At 48.0% G+C, this 22,269-nt stretch overlaps 2 protein-coding genes across 2 annotated transcripts; both read right to left on the bottom strand.

Moving 5' to 3' along the window:
- Positions 1 to 1,125: 1,125 nt before the first annotated feature.
- TMEM275 (transmembrane protein 275) lies at positions 1,126 to 1,674 on the bottom strand. The gene has a single exon (XM_073592088.1). It carries the CDS (start codon positions 1,672 to 1,674, stop codon positions 1,126 to 1,128), a length of 549 nt encoding a protein of 182 aa, XP_073448189.1.
- Positions 1,675 to 10,501: 8,827 nt separating this feature from the next.
- Positions 10,502 to 17,258, bottom strand: KNCN (kinocilin). Its single transcript, XM_073591497.1, has 5 exons — positions 16,309 to 17,258; positions 15,647 to 15,700; positions 15,496 to 15,567; positions 12,401 to 12,467; positions 10,502 to 11,975 (listed from the first exon to the last, which is right to left on the bottom strand). Exons 1-5 carry the CDS (start codon positions 16,439 to 16,441, stop codon positions 11,963 to 11,965), a joined length of 339 nt encoding a protein of 112 aa, XP_073447598.1. The 5' UTR covers positions 16,442 to 17,258; the 3' UTR covers positions 10,502 to 11,962.
- Positions 17,259 to 22,269: the final 5,011 nt, after the last annotated feature.

The following is a 22,269-nucleotide window of genomic DNA, read 5'->3' as shown; positions in this document are numbered from 1 at the left end:
ATACACATATTATAACTGGATACTAATATTTATAGGTAGTTGATCCAAAGAATATCCGATTGCCTTTTGGGGGGGATCAGAAAAGATTTTTATTCCCCTGCTGGAGGAAATTGGATAATGCTTTGCTGGGAGGTTTGCCTTCATCTGAATCAACTATGGGTATAGGATTGCGTATATACAATTGTATGATTTTTTTCCTCTTTTATTCATTGAGCTGGATGGATGTGTGTCTTTTTTCAACCAGATTAACTATATAACCATGTAACTATGTAACCATGTAACCATGTAACCATGTAACTATGTAACCATGTAACTATGTAACTATGTAACCATGTAACTATGGAGCTATGCATTAGAACTCCAATCCAAGCTCAAACATGGAACCATTTGAAGCCATTCAAGTCTTTTCTCCATTCTTCCGAATACTGGGAGTTATTTTTGCCCCAGAACACATTGGTTGTGTTACAATTGGAAGGGTTCTGTACTATTTGTGGTTTGACGTGCATTTGTATACTTGTACAGGAATATCCGTAAAGAATGTTCCTCTCCCAGCCCCCCACTCCCGCTAATGTGAATAAATGTTCGGAAACAAGAAAAGTAAAAACATTCTATTCTGGAAAGAAGCATCTGACATTGATACATCTCTACTAAGACAATGCTACAAGAGGTTCTGAGGAGCTCAGCCTAACCCTAGAAGAAGTCACATCATGCAACAAGCACAAAGACAAGAAACGTTTATATCCATCAACCCAAGTCCGACTCTCCAGTAGGAAACTGCCTGGAAATACCCCACAGTCCCAATCCCCTGGAGCTGGCAGAGATCACTTGGAGGTCTGGTCTATCCTCAGGTTTGGGATTCAGTCCATGTTCCTTCCTGGGCAGCAATCACAGAACATGAATGATTGGCTTAGCCGGTGACAAAGAATGATGATTCTACACACTGGACACACATCTGACGTGAAGACGACCACCTGGCTGTATTATTCCTCCGGGTTCTGAATCCTCCATGGCCGGGCCTCATAACTCTTCAGCTTCCTCCACTCTTCCTGCAGCCATACTGGGAGTGGAACCCTGGCTGCAGTGCAGGCAGCTGTAAAGATCTTCTTCTGCTCCGGTCAGCAGCCTCTAGGTGACCGGATCTCTAGGTAGGTTCAGCTGCACGGACTCCCCTCCGGCAGTAAATTTGGCAGCTGGCCCATTACCCTCCATGGTGAAAAGTTTACAAGTCTTTGCAGTCTCATGCACGGGGGAGGACTTTCGGGATGACTCCGGAGAGTTGGTTGGGCTGAGCTGCACTGCCGTCGTATCCTGCACGGTGTGCTCGCTGGTCTCTATTTCAAAGGCTGTATTTCCTGGCTTAATGAACCCAATATTAGACCCCGGCTTGGACTTCCTGGCCCCGTGTGCAGGCGGTCTCCGGCTACAGATGCAGCAAGCACCAAAGAAAGCAAAGGCCACAACTAAGAGAATGGGTCCAATGATGATGGGAGGGTTATTAACGGGCAGAAACGTCCCAAAGGCAAAAGCGCCAACTAGAGTAATGTTTATTCCCGCCAGCATGATGCAAAGTCCGCAGGCGCAGCACAGCGCGGGGGAGGGCAGTCCGTGGGGGCGGGTTTTCTTCTGAGCAGGTTTTTGGCCCAGTGAAGATTTGCTTTTGTTGGTGAACATCATTTTTTCTGGTCTGTATGTCCTTCCTCATACCATTCCTCGCATCGGCCTGTAGGAAAAAAATAGCAAATTATTATTTATTTCTCAGATGAGTCACGTCAGCAATCAGAGCATCAGAGATACTACATGTCACCTGAAATCCTATCCATCAGGAACATGAAACTCATTACAGAAGGAACTATGGAGTTCTCTAGACCACCAAGAGATAACTCCACCATCAACAACCCCCTGCAAAGATATCCACTGTCCCTAATGCTTGGTGAGGGTCTCCACTACCACCAACTGCCAATGAGGGTCTCCGCTACCAACAAATGCCAATGAGGGTCTCTGCGACCACCATCTGCCAATGACGGTCTCCACTACCACCAACTGGCAATGAGGGTCTCCGCTACCACCAACTACCACAAGGGTCTCTGCTACCACCATCTGCCAATGAGGGTCTCCACTACCACCAGCTGCCAATGAGGGTCTCCGCTACCACCAGGGTCTCTGCTACCACCAACTGCCAGTGAGGGTCGCCACTACCACTGACTGCCAATGAGGGTCTCCACTACCACCAACTGTCAGTGAGGGCCTCTGCTACCAGTCTCCCCCCGGTGAGGGTCTCCGCTACCACCAACTGCCAGTGAGGATCCCCACTATCACCAACTGTCAGTGAGGGCCTCTGCTACCACCAACTGCCAATGAGGGTCTCTGCTACCACCATCTCCCAATGACGGCCTCCACTACCACCAACTACCACGAGGGTCTCTGCTACCACCAACTGCCAGTGAGGGTCTCCACTACCACTAACTGACAATGAGGGTCTCCACTACCACCGTCAATGAGGGCCTCTGCTACCAGTCTCCCCCCAGTGAGGGTCTCCACTACCACCAACTGCCAATGAGGGTCTCCGCTACCACCAACTGCCAGTGAGGGTCTCCGTTACCACCAACTGCCAGTGAGGATCTCCACTATTACCAACTGTCAGTGAGGGCTTCTGCTACCAGTCTCCCCCAGTGAGGGTCTCCACTACCACCAACCATCAGTGAGGGTCTCCTTTACCACCAACTGCCAATGAGGGTCTCCGCTACCACCAACTGCCAATGAGGGTCTCCACTAACACCAACTGCCAGTGAGGGTCTCCACTACTACCAACTTCCAATGAGGGTGTCCACTACCACCAACTGCCACTGAGGGTCTTTGCTACCAATCTCCCCCAGCAAGGGTCTCCACCACTGCAAGCTTTTCCCCACGCATCACCCACCCTCAGTGAGAATCTCCACCACAGACAATCTCCCACTATTGCCGAACCACCCTCTGGCAAGGAGATCTACCACTGCTAACTCCTGGTAAGGACTCCACCACCACCAAGGGTCTCAACCACCACCAAACACTTATGAGAATCTCAATTTCTGTTAAGGTACTTCACCTATTCCATCCTCAGCAATGGTTTCTACAACTGCCAATTAACCTCCCCCCTCCCCAGCAAGGGTTCCCTCCACTGGGAATGTTCCCCTCTTCCACCACCAAGCCCTTTAAAAATAATCTCCACTGCCCTGAATTCCTAGTACGGGTCCCTACCATTGCCTACCCCCAGAAAGAATCTCCACCACTGCCAACCCTTGGTGAAAGTCTTCACCGCCACACCAATGCCAAGTGAATGGCAATCGTCTTCCCCAGGGCAAGGGTCTTTACAAGCCACAGCCACTCCCATAACCCAAGTGAGGGTCTCCACTTCCCCCCAGTCTTAGAGGAACTTCACCACCACCAACACCCGGGTAGGGTTAGTCAATGCTTGTCACTGGGACTCCTATTTCCTATTTCATCACAGAGACATCATAGTAACACAGAATGGCTGTCAGTGCTTGGTCTGTTCAGAAAGCTCATCGCCTGTCACAGCGAGCAGAGAAATGTGTGATCGCAGATGGCTAATCAGTTCATCCAAGTGAAACGGATCAGATTGATGAAACATCTAAAAACAAACAATGAGTCACAGCAGGGAATGAATCCAACACCAAGGAAGTGGCACCGTCACCGGGCTCCAGGCTTAACCCTCTGACTTCTGCCCTATCTACAGCTCTGTGGCTCGGCCTCACAAGGCCTGCAAGCCACAAGGAACCAACTCCTGAGAAGATCCATCACCATCTTTTTCTTCATGGTGATGTCTTCTGAATGCTAAGCAGAGAAATACAGGAGGCTTCTCTATGCTGAGTGTAAAGACAATGTCACCCAACACGATGGCAGACATGAAATGTCACGGGAAAGATTATGGGTCTGAGATTATCTGGGGTCCCATCTACTGGAAAGCAGAGATGATCTGGGGTCCCATCTACTGGAAGACAGAGATGATCTGGGGCCCCATCTACTATTAAACAGAGATGATCTGGGGCCCCATCTACTGGTAGGCAGAGATGATCTGGGGCCCCACCTACTGGAAGGGGGAGATGATCTGGGGCGACATCTACTGGTAGGCAGAGATGATCTGGGGCCCCATCTACCACTCACAACGTGCAGATCCTAATGCGCATGTGTCCGGTCCAGCCGGCACTGCTCTTTGAGGACACACAAACACACATGAGGATGAGGGTGATGGTCCCTGTATTTAGGATGACGGTGATGGTCCCTATCTTTAGTATGAGGGTAATGGTCCCCATCTTTAGGATAAAGATAATGGTCCCCATCTTGAGGATAAGGGTGATGGTCCCCGTATTTAGGATGAGGGTGATGGTCCCCGTCTTTAGGATGAGGGTGATGGTCCCCGTCTTTAGGATGAGGGTGATGGTCCCCGTCTTTAGGATGAGGGAGATGATCCCTGTTTGAGGATGAGGGAGATGATCCCCGTCTTTAGGATGAAGATAATGGCCCCCATCTTGAGCATGAGGGTGATGGTCCCTGTCTTTAGGATGAGGGTGATGGCCCCTGTCTTTAGGATGAGCGTGATGGTCCCTGTCTTTAGGATGAGGGTGATGGTCCCTGTCTTTAGGATGAGGGTGATGGTCCCTGTCTTTAGGATGAGGGTGATGGTCCCTGTCTTTAGGATGAGGGTGATGGTCCCTGTCTTTAGGATGAGGGTGATGGTCCCTGTCTTTAGGATGAGAGGGATGGTCCCTGTCTTTAGGATGAGGATGATGGTCCCTGTATTTCGGATTAGGGCTATGGTCCCTGTATTTTCGGATGAGGGTGATGGTCCTCGTTTTTAGAATAAGGGTAACGGTCCCTGTCTTTAGGATGAGGGTGATGGTCCCTGTATTTGGGATGAGGGAGATGATCCCTGTCTTTAGGATGAGGGAGATGATCCCCATCTTTAGGATGAAGGAAATGGCCCCGTCTTTAGGATGAGGGTGATGGTCCCCATCTTTAGGATGAAGGAGATGATCCCCGTCTTGAGGATGAGGGTCCCTGTTTTTAGGATGAGGGTATTGGTCCCCGTCTTTAGCATGATGGTCCATGTTTTTGGAGGAGATATTGTCTGTCTCTGTGGAGGTTTGGTGGGTTGGTGTCACCATGTTGGGTTTTCTGGTATTACTAGAAATACTCGTCCCTTCTCTGGGACCACCCCAGGGACAGGTAGACAGTTCATATTGGGGGAATATGTCTCCTGGATTTGTCCCTCCCCCGTCCAGATTCCCCCGATAGGAACTATTCTGTATATTCCCCATTTTCCCCACCCACCTAAATCTCCACATCACCCAATAAAGGGACAATGCGGGGGAAAGGGGGGGGGGGATGGGCAGCTGTTACCATGGCAACCTTTAACAAGAAATATACATGCTGTCATAGGAACAAGAAAGAGTTAACCGACGGAACACAACCTGTATGAGTGAGATGAATGTTCCTCGTCATCCGCCCCACTGGTGTCACCCCAATATTACCCAGATTCATCCTCTATCACCCCAATATTACCCTGATTCATCCTTTATCACCCCAATATTACCCTGATTCATCCTCTTTCACCCCAATATTACCCAGATTCATCCCCTATCACCCCAATATTACCCAGATTCATCCTCTGTCACCCCAATATTACCCACATTCATCCCCTATCACCCCAATATTACCCAGACTCATCCTCTACCCCCCAATATTACCCAGATTCATCCCCCATCACCCCAATATTACCCTGATTCATTCTTTCACCCTAATATTACCCACATTCATCCTCTATCCCCCGAATATTACCCTGAATCATACTGTCACCCCAATATTACCCAGACTTATCCTGTCACCCCAATATTACCCAGACTCACCCTGTCACCCCAATATTACCCAAACTCATCCTTTATCACCCCAATTCTACCCACATTCACCTTCTATCACCCCAATATTACCCACATTCATCCTCTATCACCCCAATATTACCCACAATTATCCTCTATCACCCCAATATTACCCACATTCATACTGTATCACCCCAATAGTACCCTGATTCATCCTCTATCACCCCAATATCACCCTGATTCATCCTCTATCACCCCAATATTACCCTGATTCATCCTCCATCACCCCAATATTACCCTGATTGATTCTCTATCTCCCCAATATTACCTGAAATCATCCTCAATCACCCCAATATTACTCTGAGTCATCTCCTGTCACCTCAATATTACCAAGACTCATCCTCTATAATTCCAGTAATACCCAGGCTCATCCTCTGACACCCCAATATTATCCTGAGTCATCTTCTGTCACCCCAATATTACCCCTCCCCCAGGGGCTCCCCTCTTATATACAGACCATAAGGACATATTGTTGTGACTGGGGGTGACAAGAGGGGTTCAGCACCATCATCAAACACAAAGACTTACTGAGCAGCAGACAGAAGGATCCAGGCAGCAGACAGATCCTGGGGACCCCAGGGCCCCATCCCTGAATCCAGGGGCCACACAATGAAAACTACAGTGTTTATTTCCTCCTGCTTCTAGGGGATCAGCCTCCAACAGGGATATATGAGGGACCAGCCACCTGCAGGGGTATATTGTGATCAATGTCCAGCAAAGAGTATGTCTCCAGTAGTAGGATGTCAGGGATCAGTCTCCAGTAGGGAAATATCAGGGATAAGCCTCCTCTGGTAGAATTTAAGGGATTGTCCTCCTGTAGTGGGGTATCAGGGATCAGCCTCCTGTAGTGGGATATCCGGGATCAGCCTCCTGTAGTGGGGTATCAGGGATCAGCCTCCAGTAGGGAAATATCAGGGATAAGCCTCCTCTAGTAGAATATAAGGAATCGTCCTCCTGTAGTGGGGTATCAGGGATCAGCCTCCTGTAGTCAGGGACCAGCCTCCAGTAGCAGGGTATCAGCCTTAAATAGTGGGATATCAGGGATCAGCCTCCTGTAGTCAGGGACCAGCCTCCAGTAGCAGGGTATCAGCCTTAAATAGTGGGATATCAGGGATCAGCCTCCTGTAGTCAGGGACCAGCCTCCAGTAGCAGGGTATCAGCCTTCAATAGTGGGATATCAGTGATCAGCCTCCTGTGGTAATATATATGGGATCAGCCTCCTGTAGTGGGGTATCAGGGATCAGCCGCCAGTAGTGGGGTATCAGTAATCAGCCTCCTGTAGTAGGATATAAGGGATCAGCCTCCAGTAGTAGGATATAAGGGATCAGCCTCCTGTAGTAGGATGGAAGGGATCAGCCTCCTGTAGTAGGATGGAAGGGATCAGCCTCCTGTAGTAGGATGGAAGGGATCAGCCTCCTGTAGTAGGATGGAAGGGATCAGCCTCCTGTAGTAGGATGGAAGGGATCAGTCTCCTGTAGTAGGATATAAGGGATCAGCCTCCAGTAGTGGGGTACCAGGGATCAACATTCATCAGGGGTATATGCAGAGCTTCAGTCTACAGTAGGAGAATGTTGGGGTTCAGCCTCCTGCATGATGTATGAGGATCTGCCTTCAAGGTGAGGAGCTCTTAGAGGGTGAGGAAACCCCAGAAGATGAGGAGCTCTCAGAAGATGAGGAGCTCTCAGAAGGTGAAGAGTCCCCAGAAGATGAGGAGCTCTCAGAAGGTGAGGAGCCCCCAGAAGGTGAGGAGCTCTCAGAGGGTGAAGAGCTCTCAGAAGGTGAGGAGCTTCTGCACTCCCTCTGCTCTCTCCTGATGTCTCTGCTCAGCTCGGCGCTGTCCGCCCATGTGGTGCTGAAGTTATGCAGTCGGTAGACAGCAGGGGGCGCCCGAGTCCTCAGCTCAGCATTACTTGGAATTCCAGGTACAGGAGCAGTCTAAGAAAGCACTGGTCATGAATGGGTTAATTCTATCCAGCCATTGGGACAGCACTGGTCATGAATGGGTTAATTCTATCCAGCCATTGGGGAAGCACCAGTCATGAATGGGTTAATTCTATCCAGCCATTGGGGAAGCACCAGTCATGAATGGGTTAATTCTATCCAGCCTTGGGAGAAGCACCAGTCATGAATGGGTTACTTCTATGCAGTTACTGTGGAAGCACCGGTCATAAAAGGGTTAAGTCTGTGTGGTCATGAAGGAGTTAGTTTTATCCCACTGGATAGAATAAACCCCTTAATGACCGGTGGCTCCCCAGGGTAAGGCAGATTTAACCCCTTCGTGACCCATACCCCCTATACCTGGACAGAACTAGCCCATTCCCGTTGTCCACCCTTAGCTGGAGCCTAATTAACCCATTCATGGCTAGAACCTCCCCACAATTGGATAAAATGAACATGTTGAGGACCAGTGTCTTCCCATGGTTAAATACAATTAACCCACTCATGACTGGTGCTCCCCTATGGTGGTAAAAAGTTTACCCTTTCATCACTATTGGCTCCCTATGGCTGGATATCATTAACCCTTGTATGACCAGTGCTTTCGCACAGCTGGAAAGCATTAACCCATTCATGACCTGTGCCTTCCCAATGGATGACAGAATTAACCCCTCCATGACCAAGTCTATCCTATGACTTGAGAGATTGAGCCCATTTATAAGCCTACCAACAGCTGCCCAGACTTAACATTTTCATGACCTCATAGCTTTGACCAGCCCCACCCCCAGATGGATTTAACAGATTCATTACCATTGGTGCCCCACAGCTGGGTACCATTAACCCCTTCATGAACAGTGCCTACTTAGAGTTGTTCAGATTTAATTAATCCATGACCAGAGCCTCTTGGCTGTGTCACCAACATAGAAACATCTTTTACCTACGCGTTTCAGCCAATACTTGGATCTGGTTACTGTTTTCTTAGAAAGGTGCCCCTCATCCAATCGCAGTCTGCCTTGACCTTCAGAGTCCTGCATACAAACCAATCAAAAACATTATTGCTTCTTCCACCCCTCACAGGAGTCAACTGAAGGTTTAGAACAAAAAAAGTTCCTTTTGTTCACTAGCTCCGGGGTCTCCCAGAAGTCTGCAGTCTCATTTTCTAGGTTGTGAAGCCCAGCACTCATGTCCAGTGGTGATGCCCAGCGGGGAAGCCCAGAGGTAATGTTCAGCAATGAAGTCCAGCGGCGAAGCCCAGAGGTGATGTCCAGCATACAAAGCCCAGCAATGAAGCCCAGCGTTGATGGCCAGTGGTGAAGCCCAGCAGTGATGTTCAGCAATGAAGTCCAGTGGCAAAGCCCAGTAGTGAAGGCCAGAGGAGATGTCCAGCAATGAAGCCCAGCTGTGATGGCCAGTGGTGAAGCCCAGCTGTGATGGCCAGTGGTGAAGCCCAGTGGTGATGTCCAGCAATGAAGCCCAGCGGTGATGTTCAGCAATGAAGTCCAGCAGTAAAGCCCAGAGGTGATGTCCAGCAATAAAGTCATGCAGTGATGTCCCACGGTGATGTCTGGCAATGAAGCCCAGAGATGAAGGCCAGCGGTGATGTCCAGCGGTGATGTCCCTCGGTTATGTCCAGCAATAAAGCCCATCGGTGATGTCCCGTAGTAATGTCCAGCAATGAAGTCCCACGGTGATGTTCAGCAATGAAGCCCAGAGGTGAAGGCCAGCGGTGATGTCCCTTGGTTATATCCAGCAATAAAGCCCATCGGTGATGTCCCATAGTTATGTCCAGCAATGAAGTCCTGCAGTGATGTCCAGTAATGAAGGCCCGCGGTGATATCCAGCAATGAAGCCCAGAGGTGAAGGCCAGCGATGATGTCCCTTGGTTATGTCCAGCAATAAAGACCAGTGGTGATGTCCAGCAATGAAGTCCTGCGGTGATGTCCAGTAATGAAGTCCCGCGGTGATGTCCAGCAATGAAGTCCCGCGGTGATGTCCAGCAATGAAGTCCCGCGGTGATGTCCAGCAATGAAGCCCAGAGGTGAAGGCCAGCGGTGATGTCCCTTGGTTATGTCCAGCAATAAAGCCCATTGGTGATGTCCCACGGCGATGTCAAGCAATGAAGCTCAGCGGCGATGTCCCGTGTCGATGTCCAGCAATGAAGTCCAGGGCCAGCACCAGCCGTTGTATTTTTACCTTTTTGTTTTTCTAATTTTTTCTATTCAGCTGGTGGGAGATATGGTTGGGGGAAGGGGGGTATCCTTGTATTTATTTATATGGCCTGCTTTCATCAATATACTTCCTACAAAGTGCAGGATACTGAAAACACATCAGTGAAGATTTGTTGCGCCTTCATTTACCTTTAACAACTTTGGCGCCACAGCTTTTTCTTTCTCATTTTTTGCACACATGTAAAATCTGTATGATTGGCCATAGAATTATTTAAATCCTCAGGACCCCCCCCCCCTTTCCCATCCCCCCACACACACACACACACACACACACATTTTCTGAAAGCAGAGGCCATTTAGAATAATAAGATGATAGTTGCAATTTTTTATATCATACAATATTTGCACAACTGTTTATCAAATGCATATTTTCAGGAATAACATTTAATAAAATGTATTTTAGTGCACACAAACACACACAATACAATACACAATGTTTAGGTAAAATATAAAAGATGGGGTTGTGTCAAGTAAATAGATACCAAACGTGTCAAGTCTTAAAATTGATATCGCAAAAAAAAAAAATGATGGTACCCAAAAATCTCCATAGGTGGCGGTTTAACAGCCTTTACAGTTCATCGGCTTAGAGTTCCCTGTAATCTCTGGTGATAGAATTGTTGTCCTCACTCTGACGTTTGTGATGACACATCATGTGTGGTGCAATTGTGGTTTACATACATAAGTGCGCACCCTTGGCACGCGATTGTATTTGCAGGTGTGTGCGGGGCAACGGGGGTTACGGCTTTGAAATCAGAAATTACGAAGTCCTTGTTGCTTCCAGCTTCATTTAGTGCAGAGGAGATCAAGGAACATATGTTCTTCGGTTTGCTCATGCTCTCCATCATGAAGCAGTTGGCTGGTGGTTCTGGGCTCAATGTAGGAGAAGGAGAGCCCAGGAATTATGTGGGGGTGGTCCGTTGGTGTGGGTTGGGGCTGGGGTACACCACGCCACACGCACAGTGAAAGTAATCAGCGGTTATGCAGCTGCTGGATCACTTTGACTATCCAGACCGGAGGTGGATGATACTACTACTACTACTACTACTACATCTTGGATTCTTCAACCCTCAGGCTGGTTGTCGAGATTCCTATAAATTTAGACTGTTGGTGATCGATTCTTATGCCTTCAGGCTGAGTGGGGATGGACTCTTGTGACTTCAGGCTGAGAGGTAATGGACTATTGTGACCTCATTCTAGGCTGGTGATGAGTTCTTGTGACCTCAGGCTGAGCGGTGATAGATTCCTGTGACCTCAGGCTGGGTTGTGATAGACTCTTGTGTCCTCAGGCTGGGTAGTGATGGACTCTTGTGACCTCAGGCTGAGTGGTGATGGGTTCTTGTGAACTCAGGCTGAGTGGTGATGGGCTCTTGTGACCTCAGGCTGAGTGGTGATGGGCTCTTGTGACCTCAGGCTGAGTGGTGATGGGCTCTTGTGACCTCAGGCTGGGTAGCGATGGACTCTTGTGACCTCAGGCTGGGTAGTGATGGACTCTCGTGACCTCAGGCTGGGTAGTGATGGACTCTCGTGACCTCAGGCTGGGTAGTGATGGACTCTCGTGACCTCAGGCTGGGTAGTGATGGACTTGTGTGACCTCAGGCTGAGTGGTGATGGGTTTTTGTGACCTTAGGCTGGGTGGTGATGGACTAATGTATCCTCAGGCTGGGTGATAATGGACTCTTGTGACCTCAGGCTGAGTGGTGATGGGTTCTTGTGACCTCATTCTAAGTTGGTGATGGGTTCTTGTGTCATCAGGCTCATAGTTATGAGACTCCTATGCCATTAGGCTGGTTGGTGAAGGACTCTTTGCTGGTAGTTATGTAACTCTTGTGCCCTTAGGCAGGCAGGATTGCTGCTGCCGTGATTTGGAAATCAGATCGGGGTGCTGGATGAAAATAGAAGATACATTAAAATTGATAGACATTGTTAATTAATACATAAAAACAGATCAACAGCCATATGGGTACAGATACTGAAGTCCATGGAAGTAGACCTCAAGCTCAGTACTTACTTTCCCTTCTGTGTCATTCATGTATAAGACGTATACAGATAATTAAGTCCCAACATACTTTTTACAGGTCAGTGAATCACTGACACCAGACATCTGCAGATGGCAATGGCCTTCCGTGTTCATTTAATTTAACAAAATTAGATAGAGTGCAATAACCAACAGCAAACAATCAGAATTCTGGAAGCACAGATAGGCCAAAGTAAAGTTAATTCCTATTGGTTATGGTTTACTGCATTTTCACGGTTGAATGACTTGCATTGGTCTTAAGGGTCTACAGGATATAAGGTCAGCATTCTTACCTGTCCTGTGTGGACGAAGGACCGTCCGCCTGTCCTGGAGGCAAATCCTTCTTCTCATTCTCTACATCTAGAAGAGAATAGTAATGACCTCATTCCATACAGTTCATACTATGATAGTACATAACACAGCGGCTACAAACTGACCACAAAACCAGGACAGACGTGACGAGTCTTCTGCTGAGCAGATGTATAACAGATCGCACGATATAAATAATCTGCAAATATTTCTGTGTTATGAGCTGCTGAGATCTGTCACAACATGGAAATACCGACAGACATTTCCTATCACCCCCCCACAACCACCTCGCCCACACACCATCCAACAACGTGAGAGCTCTGCCGCCTCCACATACTGTATGTGTAGACATGAGCAGGTGATCGATGTGCTGCTTACAAAAGCCAATCAGATTCCAGATGTCAGTATTGCATACAGGTTGAAGAAGAAAGGTAACACCTGATTGGTTGCCAGGAAGGATTGCTGAAGTCTGGAATGGGAAGGATGGAAGTCTGGAATAGGAAAGGTGGAAGTCTGGGATGGGAAGGATGGAAGTCTGGGATGGGAAGGATGGAGGTCTGGGATGGAAAGGATGGAGGTCTGGGATGGAAAGGATGGAGGCCTGGGATGGGAAAGATGGAGGCCTGGGATGGGAAAGATGGAGGCCTGGGATGGGAAAGATGGAGGTCTGGGATAGGATGGAAGTCTGGAATGGGAAGGAGAAAGACCTGGGTTGGGAAGGATGGAAGTCTGTGATGGGAAGGATGGAAGTCTGGCATGGGAAGGATAGAAGTATGGCATGGGAAGGATAGAAGTCTGGCATGGGAAGGATAGAAGTCTGGCATGGGAAGGATAGAAGTCTTTCATGGGAAGGATAGAAGTCTGGGATGGGAAGGATAGAAGTCTGGGATGGGAAGGATAGAAGTCTGGGATGGGAAGGATAGAAGTCTGGCATGGGAAGGATGGAAGTCTTGGATGGGAAGGATAGAAGTCTGGCATGGGAAGGATGCGAGTCTGGGATGGGAAGGATGGAGGTCTGGGATGGGAAGGATGGAGGTCTGGGATGGGAAGGATGGAGGTCTGGGATGGGAAGGATGGGGTCTGGCATGGGAAGGATAGAAGTTTGGCATGGGAAAGATGAAAGGCTGTGATGGGAAGGAGTAAGGTCTGGGATAGGAAGAATGTAAGTCTGAAATGGGAAGGATGGAAGTCTGGAATGGGAAGGATGGAAGTCTGGAATGGGAAGGATAGAGGTCTGACATGGGAAGGATAGAGGTCTGACATGGGAAGGATAGAGGTCTGACATGGGAAGGATAGAGGTCTGACATGGGAAGGATAGAGGTCTGACATGGGAAGGATAGAGGTCTGACATGGGAAGGATAGAGGTCTGACATGGGAAGGATAGAGGTCTGACATGGGAAGGATAGAAGTCTGGCATGGGAAAGATGAAAAGCTTGGATTGGGAAGGAGAGAGGTCTGGGATGGGAAAAATGGAAGTTTAAAATTGGAAAGGATGAAAGTCTGGGATGGGAAGGATGAAAGTCTGGGATGGGAAGGATGAAAGTCTGGGATGGGAAGGATGAAAGTCTGGGATGGGAAGGATGAAAGTCTGGGATGGGAAGGATGAAAGTCTGAAATGGGAAGGATGGAAGTCTGAAATGGGAAGGATGGAAGTCTGAAATGGGAAGGATGGAAGTCTGGGATGGGAAGGATGGAAGTCTGGAATGGGAAGGATGGAAGTCTGAAATGGGAAGGATGGAAGTCTGGGATGGGAAGGATGGAAATCTGGCATGGGAAGGATGGAAGTCTGGGATGGGAAGGATGAAAGTCTGGGATGGGAAGGATGAAAGTCTGGGATGGGAAGGGTGGAAGTCTGAAATGGGAAGGATGGAAGTCTGGGATGGGAAGGATGGAAGTCTGGAATGGGAAGGATGGAAGTCTGAAATGGGAAGGATGGAAGTCTGGCATGGGAAGGATGGAAGTCTGGCATGGGAAGGATGGAAGTCTGGCATGGGAAGGATGGAAGTCTGGCATGGGAAGGATGCGAGTCTGGGATGGGAAAGATGGAGGTCTGGGATGGGAAGGGTGGAGGTCTGGCGTGGGAAGGATAGAAGTCTGGCATGGGAAAGATGAAAGGCTGTGATGGGAAGGAGTAAGGTCTGGGATGGGAAGAATGTAAGTCTGAAATGGGAAGGATGGAAGTCTGGAATGGGAAGGATGGAAGTCTGGAATGGGAAGGATAGAAGTCTGACATGGGAAGGATAGAAGTCTGACATGGGAAAGATAAAAGTCTGGCATGGGAAAGATGAAAGGCTTGGATTGGGAAGGAGAGAGGTCTGGGATGGGAAGAATGGAAGTTTAAAATGGAAAGGATGAAATTCTGAATTAGGAAGGTTGGAAGTCTGAAATGGGAAGCATGGAAGTCTGGAATGGGAAGGATGAAAGTCTGGGATGGGAAGGATGAAAGTCTGGGATGGGAAGGGTGGAAGTCTGGAATGGTAGGCTGAAGGTCTGGAATGGGAAGGATGGAAGTCTGAAATGGAAAGGATGGAAGTCTGGGATGGGAAGGATGGAAGTCTGGGATGGGAAGGATGGAAGTCTGGGATGGGAAGGATGGAAGTCTGGGATGGGAAGGATGGAAGTATGGGATGGGAAGGATGGAAGTCTGGAATGGAAGGCTGAATGTCTGGAATGGGAAGGATGGAAGTCTGGAATGGAAGGATGGAGGTTTGGGATGGGAAAGAGCGATCCCCTCATTACAACCCCCCCCCCCCCCCCCCCAACAGCAACTGAGCAATCCCCCCCTCCCTCCACTACACACCTTTGCTGGTGGAATATACAATACACTATATTACCAAAAGTATTGCCATTAAAGCTCACGTGTTTTTAAAGGCAAGCGTCCCAATACTTTTGACAATATAGTGTATGTTGAGGTGCAGTCACCTCATCTAAGAAAGGATCACAGACATTTATATTTTCTGACAACCATCTACAGTACTAGGATTTATAAATAGCAGCACAGTGGACGGATCACAGCAATATCTGGGGCTACATGGCACACAATGACTCCAAGCATAGAGAAGAAAGCCAGGCCACTTACTGTCCCCTTTTTGGGGTTCGGTGATGATTTCCTGGTTGCTGGCTGGGGGAAGGGGCTGGACTTGGAAACGTCCTGGAATAAGATGGAGACACTGCCAATGAAAGGCCGCCCATACACATGGACCTGTCTGTAGAACATATGACAGATTTACCTGGAAGGCTGCAGTGCCACACTTGAAGAAGGGGCATGATGGAAACAAGGAGCCCTGGGAAGATATGAACGTCACGTTAGGAAGAGTAAGAGGCCAAACAATATTGTGTCCCACCCCCGAGGAATCTCTATAGGGGGTGTACCAAACATGGTGTGCAGTCCAGAGACATCGAAGATCACCACCACTGGCGTCAATACCCATATTGGTTGGGAAAGGTGAGAAGCAGTATCAGGTATTACTGCGGTGTCCCCACTGAACACATATCCATCACTTCTTGCCCTACTCTCACCCAACAGGAACACAGACAGCAATAAAAACCCAATGGAGCATCTAATCTAGTTGGAGTTTCGCTTTCATAGCTCATGTTGTTTCTCTCCTAGGTGTTCATTTAGTGATTCCAGCATCATTAAATAGTGTATGTACACCAAGCAGCCTCCATTGTTATATAGAGTGTGTGCACTTGAGGCCTCCTCAGCTACGTGCACCCTGCATCCTCCTCCGCTGTGTACACCATGTGCCCTCCTCGGCTATGTACATCCGCTCTGCTCTGCACACATTTCCCATATATATATATATATATATATATATATATATATATATATATATATATATATATATATATATATATAGAAACTTGAGTCATCACTAGAAGTCACACTTACCGAACCCGGCCGCACCCAGAAAGATTCCACCCACTGTTGCTGCTCCAGAGGAATTGGAGACGCCGACAATGATGCTTCCGGCTACAATGCCTATAAGGGCGCTCAACACCTGCAGGCTGTGACGTTCATCCATACAGTGCCTGCAGAGCACAGTGCAGGAAGAGGAAGGAGACAGGACCTCTTTAATCAAACTATCCAGAGCCGTCAGAGATCAGAAATTTAGCTTTCCTCTGGACATTTCTGTTCAGAGACGAGACGGGTGAACGATTCCTGAAGATCCACATTAAATTTTAAAATGTCATCTCAGGTTCCTCCTGAAGAACATTATGCTGGGAGCAGCTTTATCCCTCGCAGGTCTACCTCAGCAGGAATATAACAGCACCTGATCCCAACCCGTCCTTCAGGATCTGACCCCAACCCGTCCATTGGGGCCTGAGCCAACCCGTCCATTGGGGCCTTAGCCACCCCATATCCCCCATTCTTCAGGACCTGCACCCCTTCAATCCCAGTCCTTCATGACCTGGGCCCCTACAATCCTCAATCTTTCAGGATCTGACCCCAACCCCTCCATTAGGGCCTGAGCCACTCCATATCCCCCATTCTTTAGGACCTGCACCCCTTCAATCCCAGTCCTTCACGACCTGGGCCCCTGCAATCCTCAATCTTTCAGGATCTGACCCCAACCCATCCTTCAGGACCTGGGCCACCCCATATCCCCCAGTCCAGGATCTGCAATCCCAGTCCTTCAGGGCCCAGGCCCCTGCAATCTTCCATCTTTGCACTGCTGGAAATCTGCTGCCTTTCATGACCTGCACCACTGCAGTCCCCCTCCATTGAGGACAGACTCCCTCTAATAAGTGACATTTATACAAAGATAATTAAATTGTGGATGGATGGAGGGAAATTGCAGGTTTATTATTATAAACACAAACGTTTAAAACAGGAAGTTTAATTGTGACAAAAAACAGCTTCCCTCACCTGAGCCTTCTGTGCTCAACCCCCCCCCCCGAGTCTCCAGGAATAGAGGATTTTGGGGACATTCCCATACACTGTGCAGAGACCCATCAATGCATCTGTCTGCACGACTAGAGGTGACAGTAGTAACAAGTTTCTGGTGAACTACAACTCCCAGAATGTCTCACCAGCCAAAGAGGGTAGATGGCCAGCTCATGATTTGTCAGGACATGCTGGGACTAGTAGTTCCCTGGCTTAGAAAGCACCCCCCTCCCCACCCAATCAGTGAGGGAATCGCCGTAATCTGGTAACAAGGGGAAGTATTCTATAAAAAGCATCTTTCAGACAATACACCACGGCAGGATTCCGCCACACACAGTCCTTGTATCTACAGGTTGTCACGACAACTAGTTTCCATGGCTGCCAGAAAAATGCAGCAGGTTCGTCCAATCACAGCCCTGTATCCAGGAATTTCCTATATTCTTCATCACACATGACGGTCAGGCTACAGAGCGGCACAACGTACCTCAGTCTTTCTATTTCACCCCCCACCACCCCCTCCACAGATGTTCCCTTCTATAGGGGCTGTCATCCCCATCCTTCCTTCACCACCAGGTGAGTCATTGGCCCATAACAAGGATATACCATACAGATATGGTGACCAGGACCACCCGAGATCACCCAAAGAAGACCAGAACCCAGAGCAGAGACCGTCCATAATGCCCCAACCCATCCCACCAGTTGATGACCCAGTGTGATCACATCACCAGTATGGCAGAGATCACCCAAACATGGGCAGAGGCTGGAGCAGAGACCTTCCATAATGATGCCCCCCCCCCCCCCCCCGTGCCGAAAAGCCGACTTCACTTATTGTGACCACACCTCCCCCAGGAGATCACATTACCAGTATGGTGGAGATCACCGAACGTGACCACATCCTGCCTGAAACTGAGACCATTCATCATAACCCCCTAGTAAAGGAGAGATCACCCAAACATGACCAGAACCTGGAGCAGATATCCCAGTGTGACCACATCACCAGTATGGCAGAGAACACACAAACATGGCCAGAGGCTGGAGCAGAGACCTTCTATAGTAACCCCCCCCCCCGCCGTAGAGCAGACTTCATCCAATATGACCACACACCCCCAGGAGATCACATCACCAGCATGATGGAGATCACCCAACATGGCCACATCCTGAAACAGAGACCATCCATCATAACCCCCTAGCAAAGGAGAGATCACCCAAACATGACCAATCTACAGAGCAGAGAGCATCTATAATAACCCAGCCCATCCCCCCCCACGGAGATGAGCACATCCTGAAACAGAGACCATCCATCATAACCCTCCTAGCAAAGGAGAGATCACCCAAAACATGACCACATTACAGAGCAGAAACCATCTATATTAGACCAACCCATCCCCCCAAGAAGATGTCCCAGCGTGACCATGTCACCAGTAAAACAGAGATCACCCAAACATGACCACACCCAGACTATAATAATCCAACCTCCTCCCCAGCAGAGCAGACATAATAATAATACATTTTATTTATAATGTACTTTACATCAAAAGATCTCGAAGTGCCACAGGTTAAAATGAGCAGTTTATACAATGAAACGAACATCTAAAAAGAACAAAAAGCTTTGCTAAAAAGAAATGTCTTAAGACCTTTTTTAAAACATTCATTGGATTGAGGAGCCCTCAAGGACATCATCCAATATAACCACAACTACCAGGAAATGATTCAGTGTGGCCATATCACCAGTATGGCGGAGATCATCCAACATGACCACTCGCTGGACAAAAAAATACACTCTTGGCAAAGCAGAGATCAACTAAAATGACCACACCCCCAGAAGATGACCCAGTGTGACATCACCACCAATATGGCGGCGATCACCTAACCATGACCACACCCCCTGGGCAAAGATCATTCAAAGCAGAATCAGACACGAGGACAGCTGGATGCAGGTCCTATTCAAGTCAATTAAATTGGAGTTTTTTACTGAACTCATTGAGGGACGCTTGAAAGTCTCAAAATCTTGGTAGTCTCTTTGGTTGTACTGCTGCCTACAGTAAGATTTGGACACTGGAAATAAAAAAAATACACAACAGGGCCATCCTGCTATAACCCCTCCTACTCCCAGCATGCCTCAGCTTTCTGGAAAAAGCAGTACCGAGAGCATGAACATCCATCTGGTAAAATGTAAAGGACGTGTGAACAAAAAACGGGGGGGGGGGGGGGGGGGCAGCTTTACAACCAGGGAAGCAGAGGCCCGACGCCAAAGAGTCCAAGAAGTCCTCACAGATCTAGGAGAACGCCTTGACTGGAAAGGGAAGAGCCCAATCATAAGACCATCAGGAGGGTAATATGGACCAATGGCCGCACACTCCGGAAAGGGTGCCAAAATCTTTATTGTAGTAATCAACAAATAAAATAATATAAAGCACAACGAGCACCAGCAGATAAAAATGTTAGCGCGTTTCACACAGATAACCGCGCTTGAACAAAACACCATGAGACCATAACCTCGGATGATGACCTGTCTGAGCCACAAGGAAGTGATGGGACAAGAAGCAGGTTGACCCCTAAAAAGCGAACCTTAGGAATGAGGAAGAGAGCCAGTCCTGATGAAAGCAAAGCTGGAAGTTAGACACACACAGAGCATTAACTGCAACCAGGTAATGGGGACGCCGGGACAGGGAGACGACCGACCTTCTGATGAGCTGGACAGAGGAACGGAGAAAAAGATGTCCCGGTTGAAGTGAAAATTAATTTTATTTTTGAATATTTATAAAACTGTACAAATTGAGTCTGATACAAGACTTATGCCGCGTACACACGAGCGGAATTTCCGTCAGAAAAAGTCCGATGGGAGCTTTTCATCGTATATTCCGACCTTGTGTAGGCCCCATCGGACTCTTTCCATCGAAAATTCTGACGGACTTAGATAGAGAACATGCTCTATATTTTTCCGACGGAACTACTATCGGAAAAAAACGCTCGTCTGTATGCTGTTCCGAAGCATCAAAAACGGCGCATGCTCTGAAGCAAGTACGAGACGGAAGCGCTCGGTCTTTCTAGTCCCGTCGTACGTGTTGTGCGTCACCGCGTTCTTGACGGTTGGAATTTGGTGTGACCGTGGGCATGCAAGACCTTCGGAAAAACCTTCGGAGTTTATCATAACAAAAACTACACCGTCAACCTCATATTCCGCATTGCGCCATGGTCACCCCCTCCTACTGCATCCATCTTGCAGGATGGGGAGCCTTCATGTGCGTAGGCCGGGCTTTGTGAATGATAATCACATGAATGCCAATTTTGTGGCCTTACAGATGGCTTTGAGGTGGTGATCAGCGGATCTTGTAACCGGACTGCAGCAGGCTGAAAATAGGTAATTATACACATTTTTTTTTTACACGGTCTAGTCAGCATAGGTGTTAGGAGGGGGGAGGGGACATTTTTAAGACTAGTTAGGTTTAGGCTGGAACTCCACTTTCAAGTGTTATTAATACAAAAAAAAAAAAAGGTCACTGCCCCCACCTATAACTGGGGTCTTCACAGCAAGGAGCACTGGAAGGGCAGACGCATGTCAAATGAAACCAAAGAATTTACAAGCTCAATTTACCAACCAGCCTGGTTTTATTTAAAAGTGTTATTAAGCTCACGACAGTAAAATCAGTCTGTATATGCAGTAAAACATGCTTGTTATGCTCACTGTGGAACCTAAGGGGTTAATCATCTGCATTGTGTAAAAAAGCTGTTTGAGCCTGTCTTTTCTGATCCTCCCCTTCTTCCACAGTCCCCATTCCATCTCCCCATAGTACAGCACCTTTGGAGGCACTCTGCACATGCTCAGTTTGGTGTGTATTGCTGGGGTTTTTTTTTTTTTCTTGGGAGAGTGCATGTGATTAGCACAGGACCAATCAACAGTCCTGACAGAGGGTTAGGTGTCGTGCAGCTTCATAGGACAGTCAGCGGTGAATGAAAACTCCTCCTACAAGCTTTAACCAGACACTGATAGAAGTCACATGACTGCTATATACTGCTGATGAGAAAAGGTATTTAGCAGTTTATATTTACTGAAATAATTGCATTTCTACAGTGCCTTGAAAAAGTATTCATACCCCTTGAAATGTCCCACATGTTCCACATTTTGTCATGTTACAACAAAAAACATAACTGTATTTTATTGGGATTTTATGTGATAGACCAACACAAAGTGTCACATAATTGTGAAGTGGAAGGAAAATTATAAATTATACAAATAAATATGTGAAAAATGTGGGGTACATTTGTATGGCGCCCCCCGGAGTCAATACTTTGTAGAACCCCCTTTCTCTACAAGTCTTTTTGGGGATGTCTCTACCAGCTTTGCACATCTAGAGAGGGACATTTCTGCCCATTCTTCTTTGTAAAATATCTCAAGCTCTGTCAGATTGGATGGAGAGCGTCTGTGAACAGCAATTTTCAAGTCTTGCCACAGATTCTCAATGTGATTTAGGTCTGGACTGTGACTGGGCCATTCTAACACATGAATATGCTTTGATCTAAACCATTCCATTGTAGCTCTGGCTGGATGTTTCGGGTCGTTGTCCTGCTGGAAGGTGAACCTCCCCCCCAGTCTCAAGTCTTTTCCAGACTATAATGCCCTGTACACACGACCGGTTTTGCCGTCGGAATAAACTCTAAAGGTTTTTCCGACAGAGTTCCGCTCAAGCCTTCTTGCATACACACGGTCACACCAAATTCATACCGTCCAAAACGCGGTGACGTACAACACTTACGATGGAACTAGAAAACGGAAGTTCAATAGCCAGTAGCTTCTGTCTCGTACTTGCTTCAGAGCATGCGTCGTTTTTGGTGCATCTGAACAGCATACAGACGAGCGGTTTTTCCGATAGTAATTTGTTCCATCGGAAAAATATAGAACATGTTCTCTAAGTCCGTCTGAATTTTTTCAACTGAAAAAGTCCGATAGGGCCTACACACGGTCGG

This window comes from Aquarana catesbeiana, linkage group LG07 (genome assembly GCF_042186555.1).
Source record: "Aquarana catesbeiana isolate 2022-GZ linkage group LG07, ASM4218655v1, whole genome shotgun sequence".
Taxonomy (NCBI): domain Eukaryota; kingdom Metazoa; phylum Chordata; class Amphibia; order Anura; family Ranidae; genus Aquarana; species Aquarana catesbeiana.
The sequence above is the reverse complement of the archived record's forward strand: the minus strand, read 5'-3'. Positions and strand labels throughout refer to the sequence as shown.

Coding starts and splice junctions, on each gene's coding strand:
- TMEM275 (XM_073592088.1), bottom strand. CDS start 1,674: ATGATGTTCACCAACAAAAGCAAATCTTCACTGGGCCAAAAACCTGCT.
- KNCN (XM_073591497.1), bottom strand. CDS start 16,441: ATGGATGAACGTCACAGCCTGCAGGTGTTGAGCGCCCTTATAGGCATT. Junction 15,701..16,308: donor TCTGGGTGCGGCCGGGTTCG/GTAAGTGTGACT, acceptor ATATCTTCCCAG/GGCTCCTTGTTTCCATCATG. Junction 15,568..15,646: donor GTGGCACTGCAGCCTTCCAG/GTAAATCTGTCA, acceptor ATCTTATTCCAG/GACGTTTCCAAGTCCAGCCC.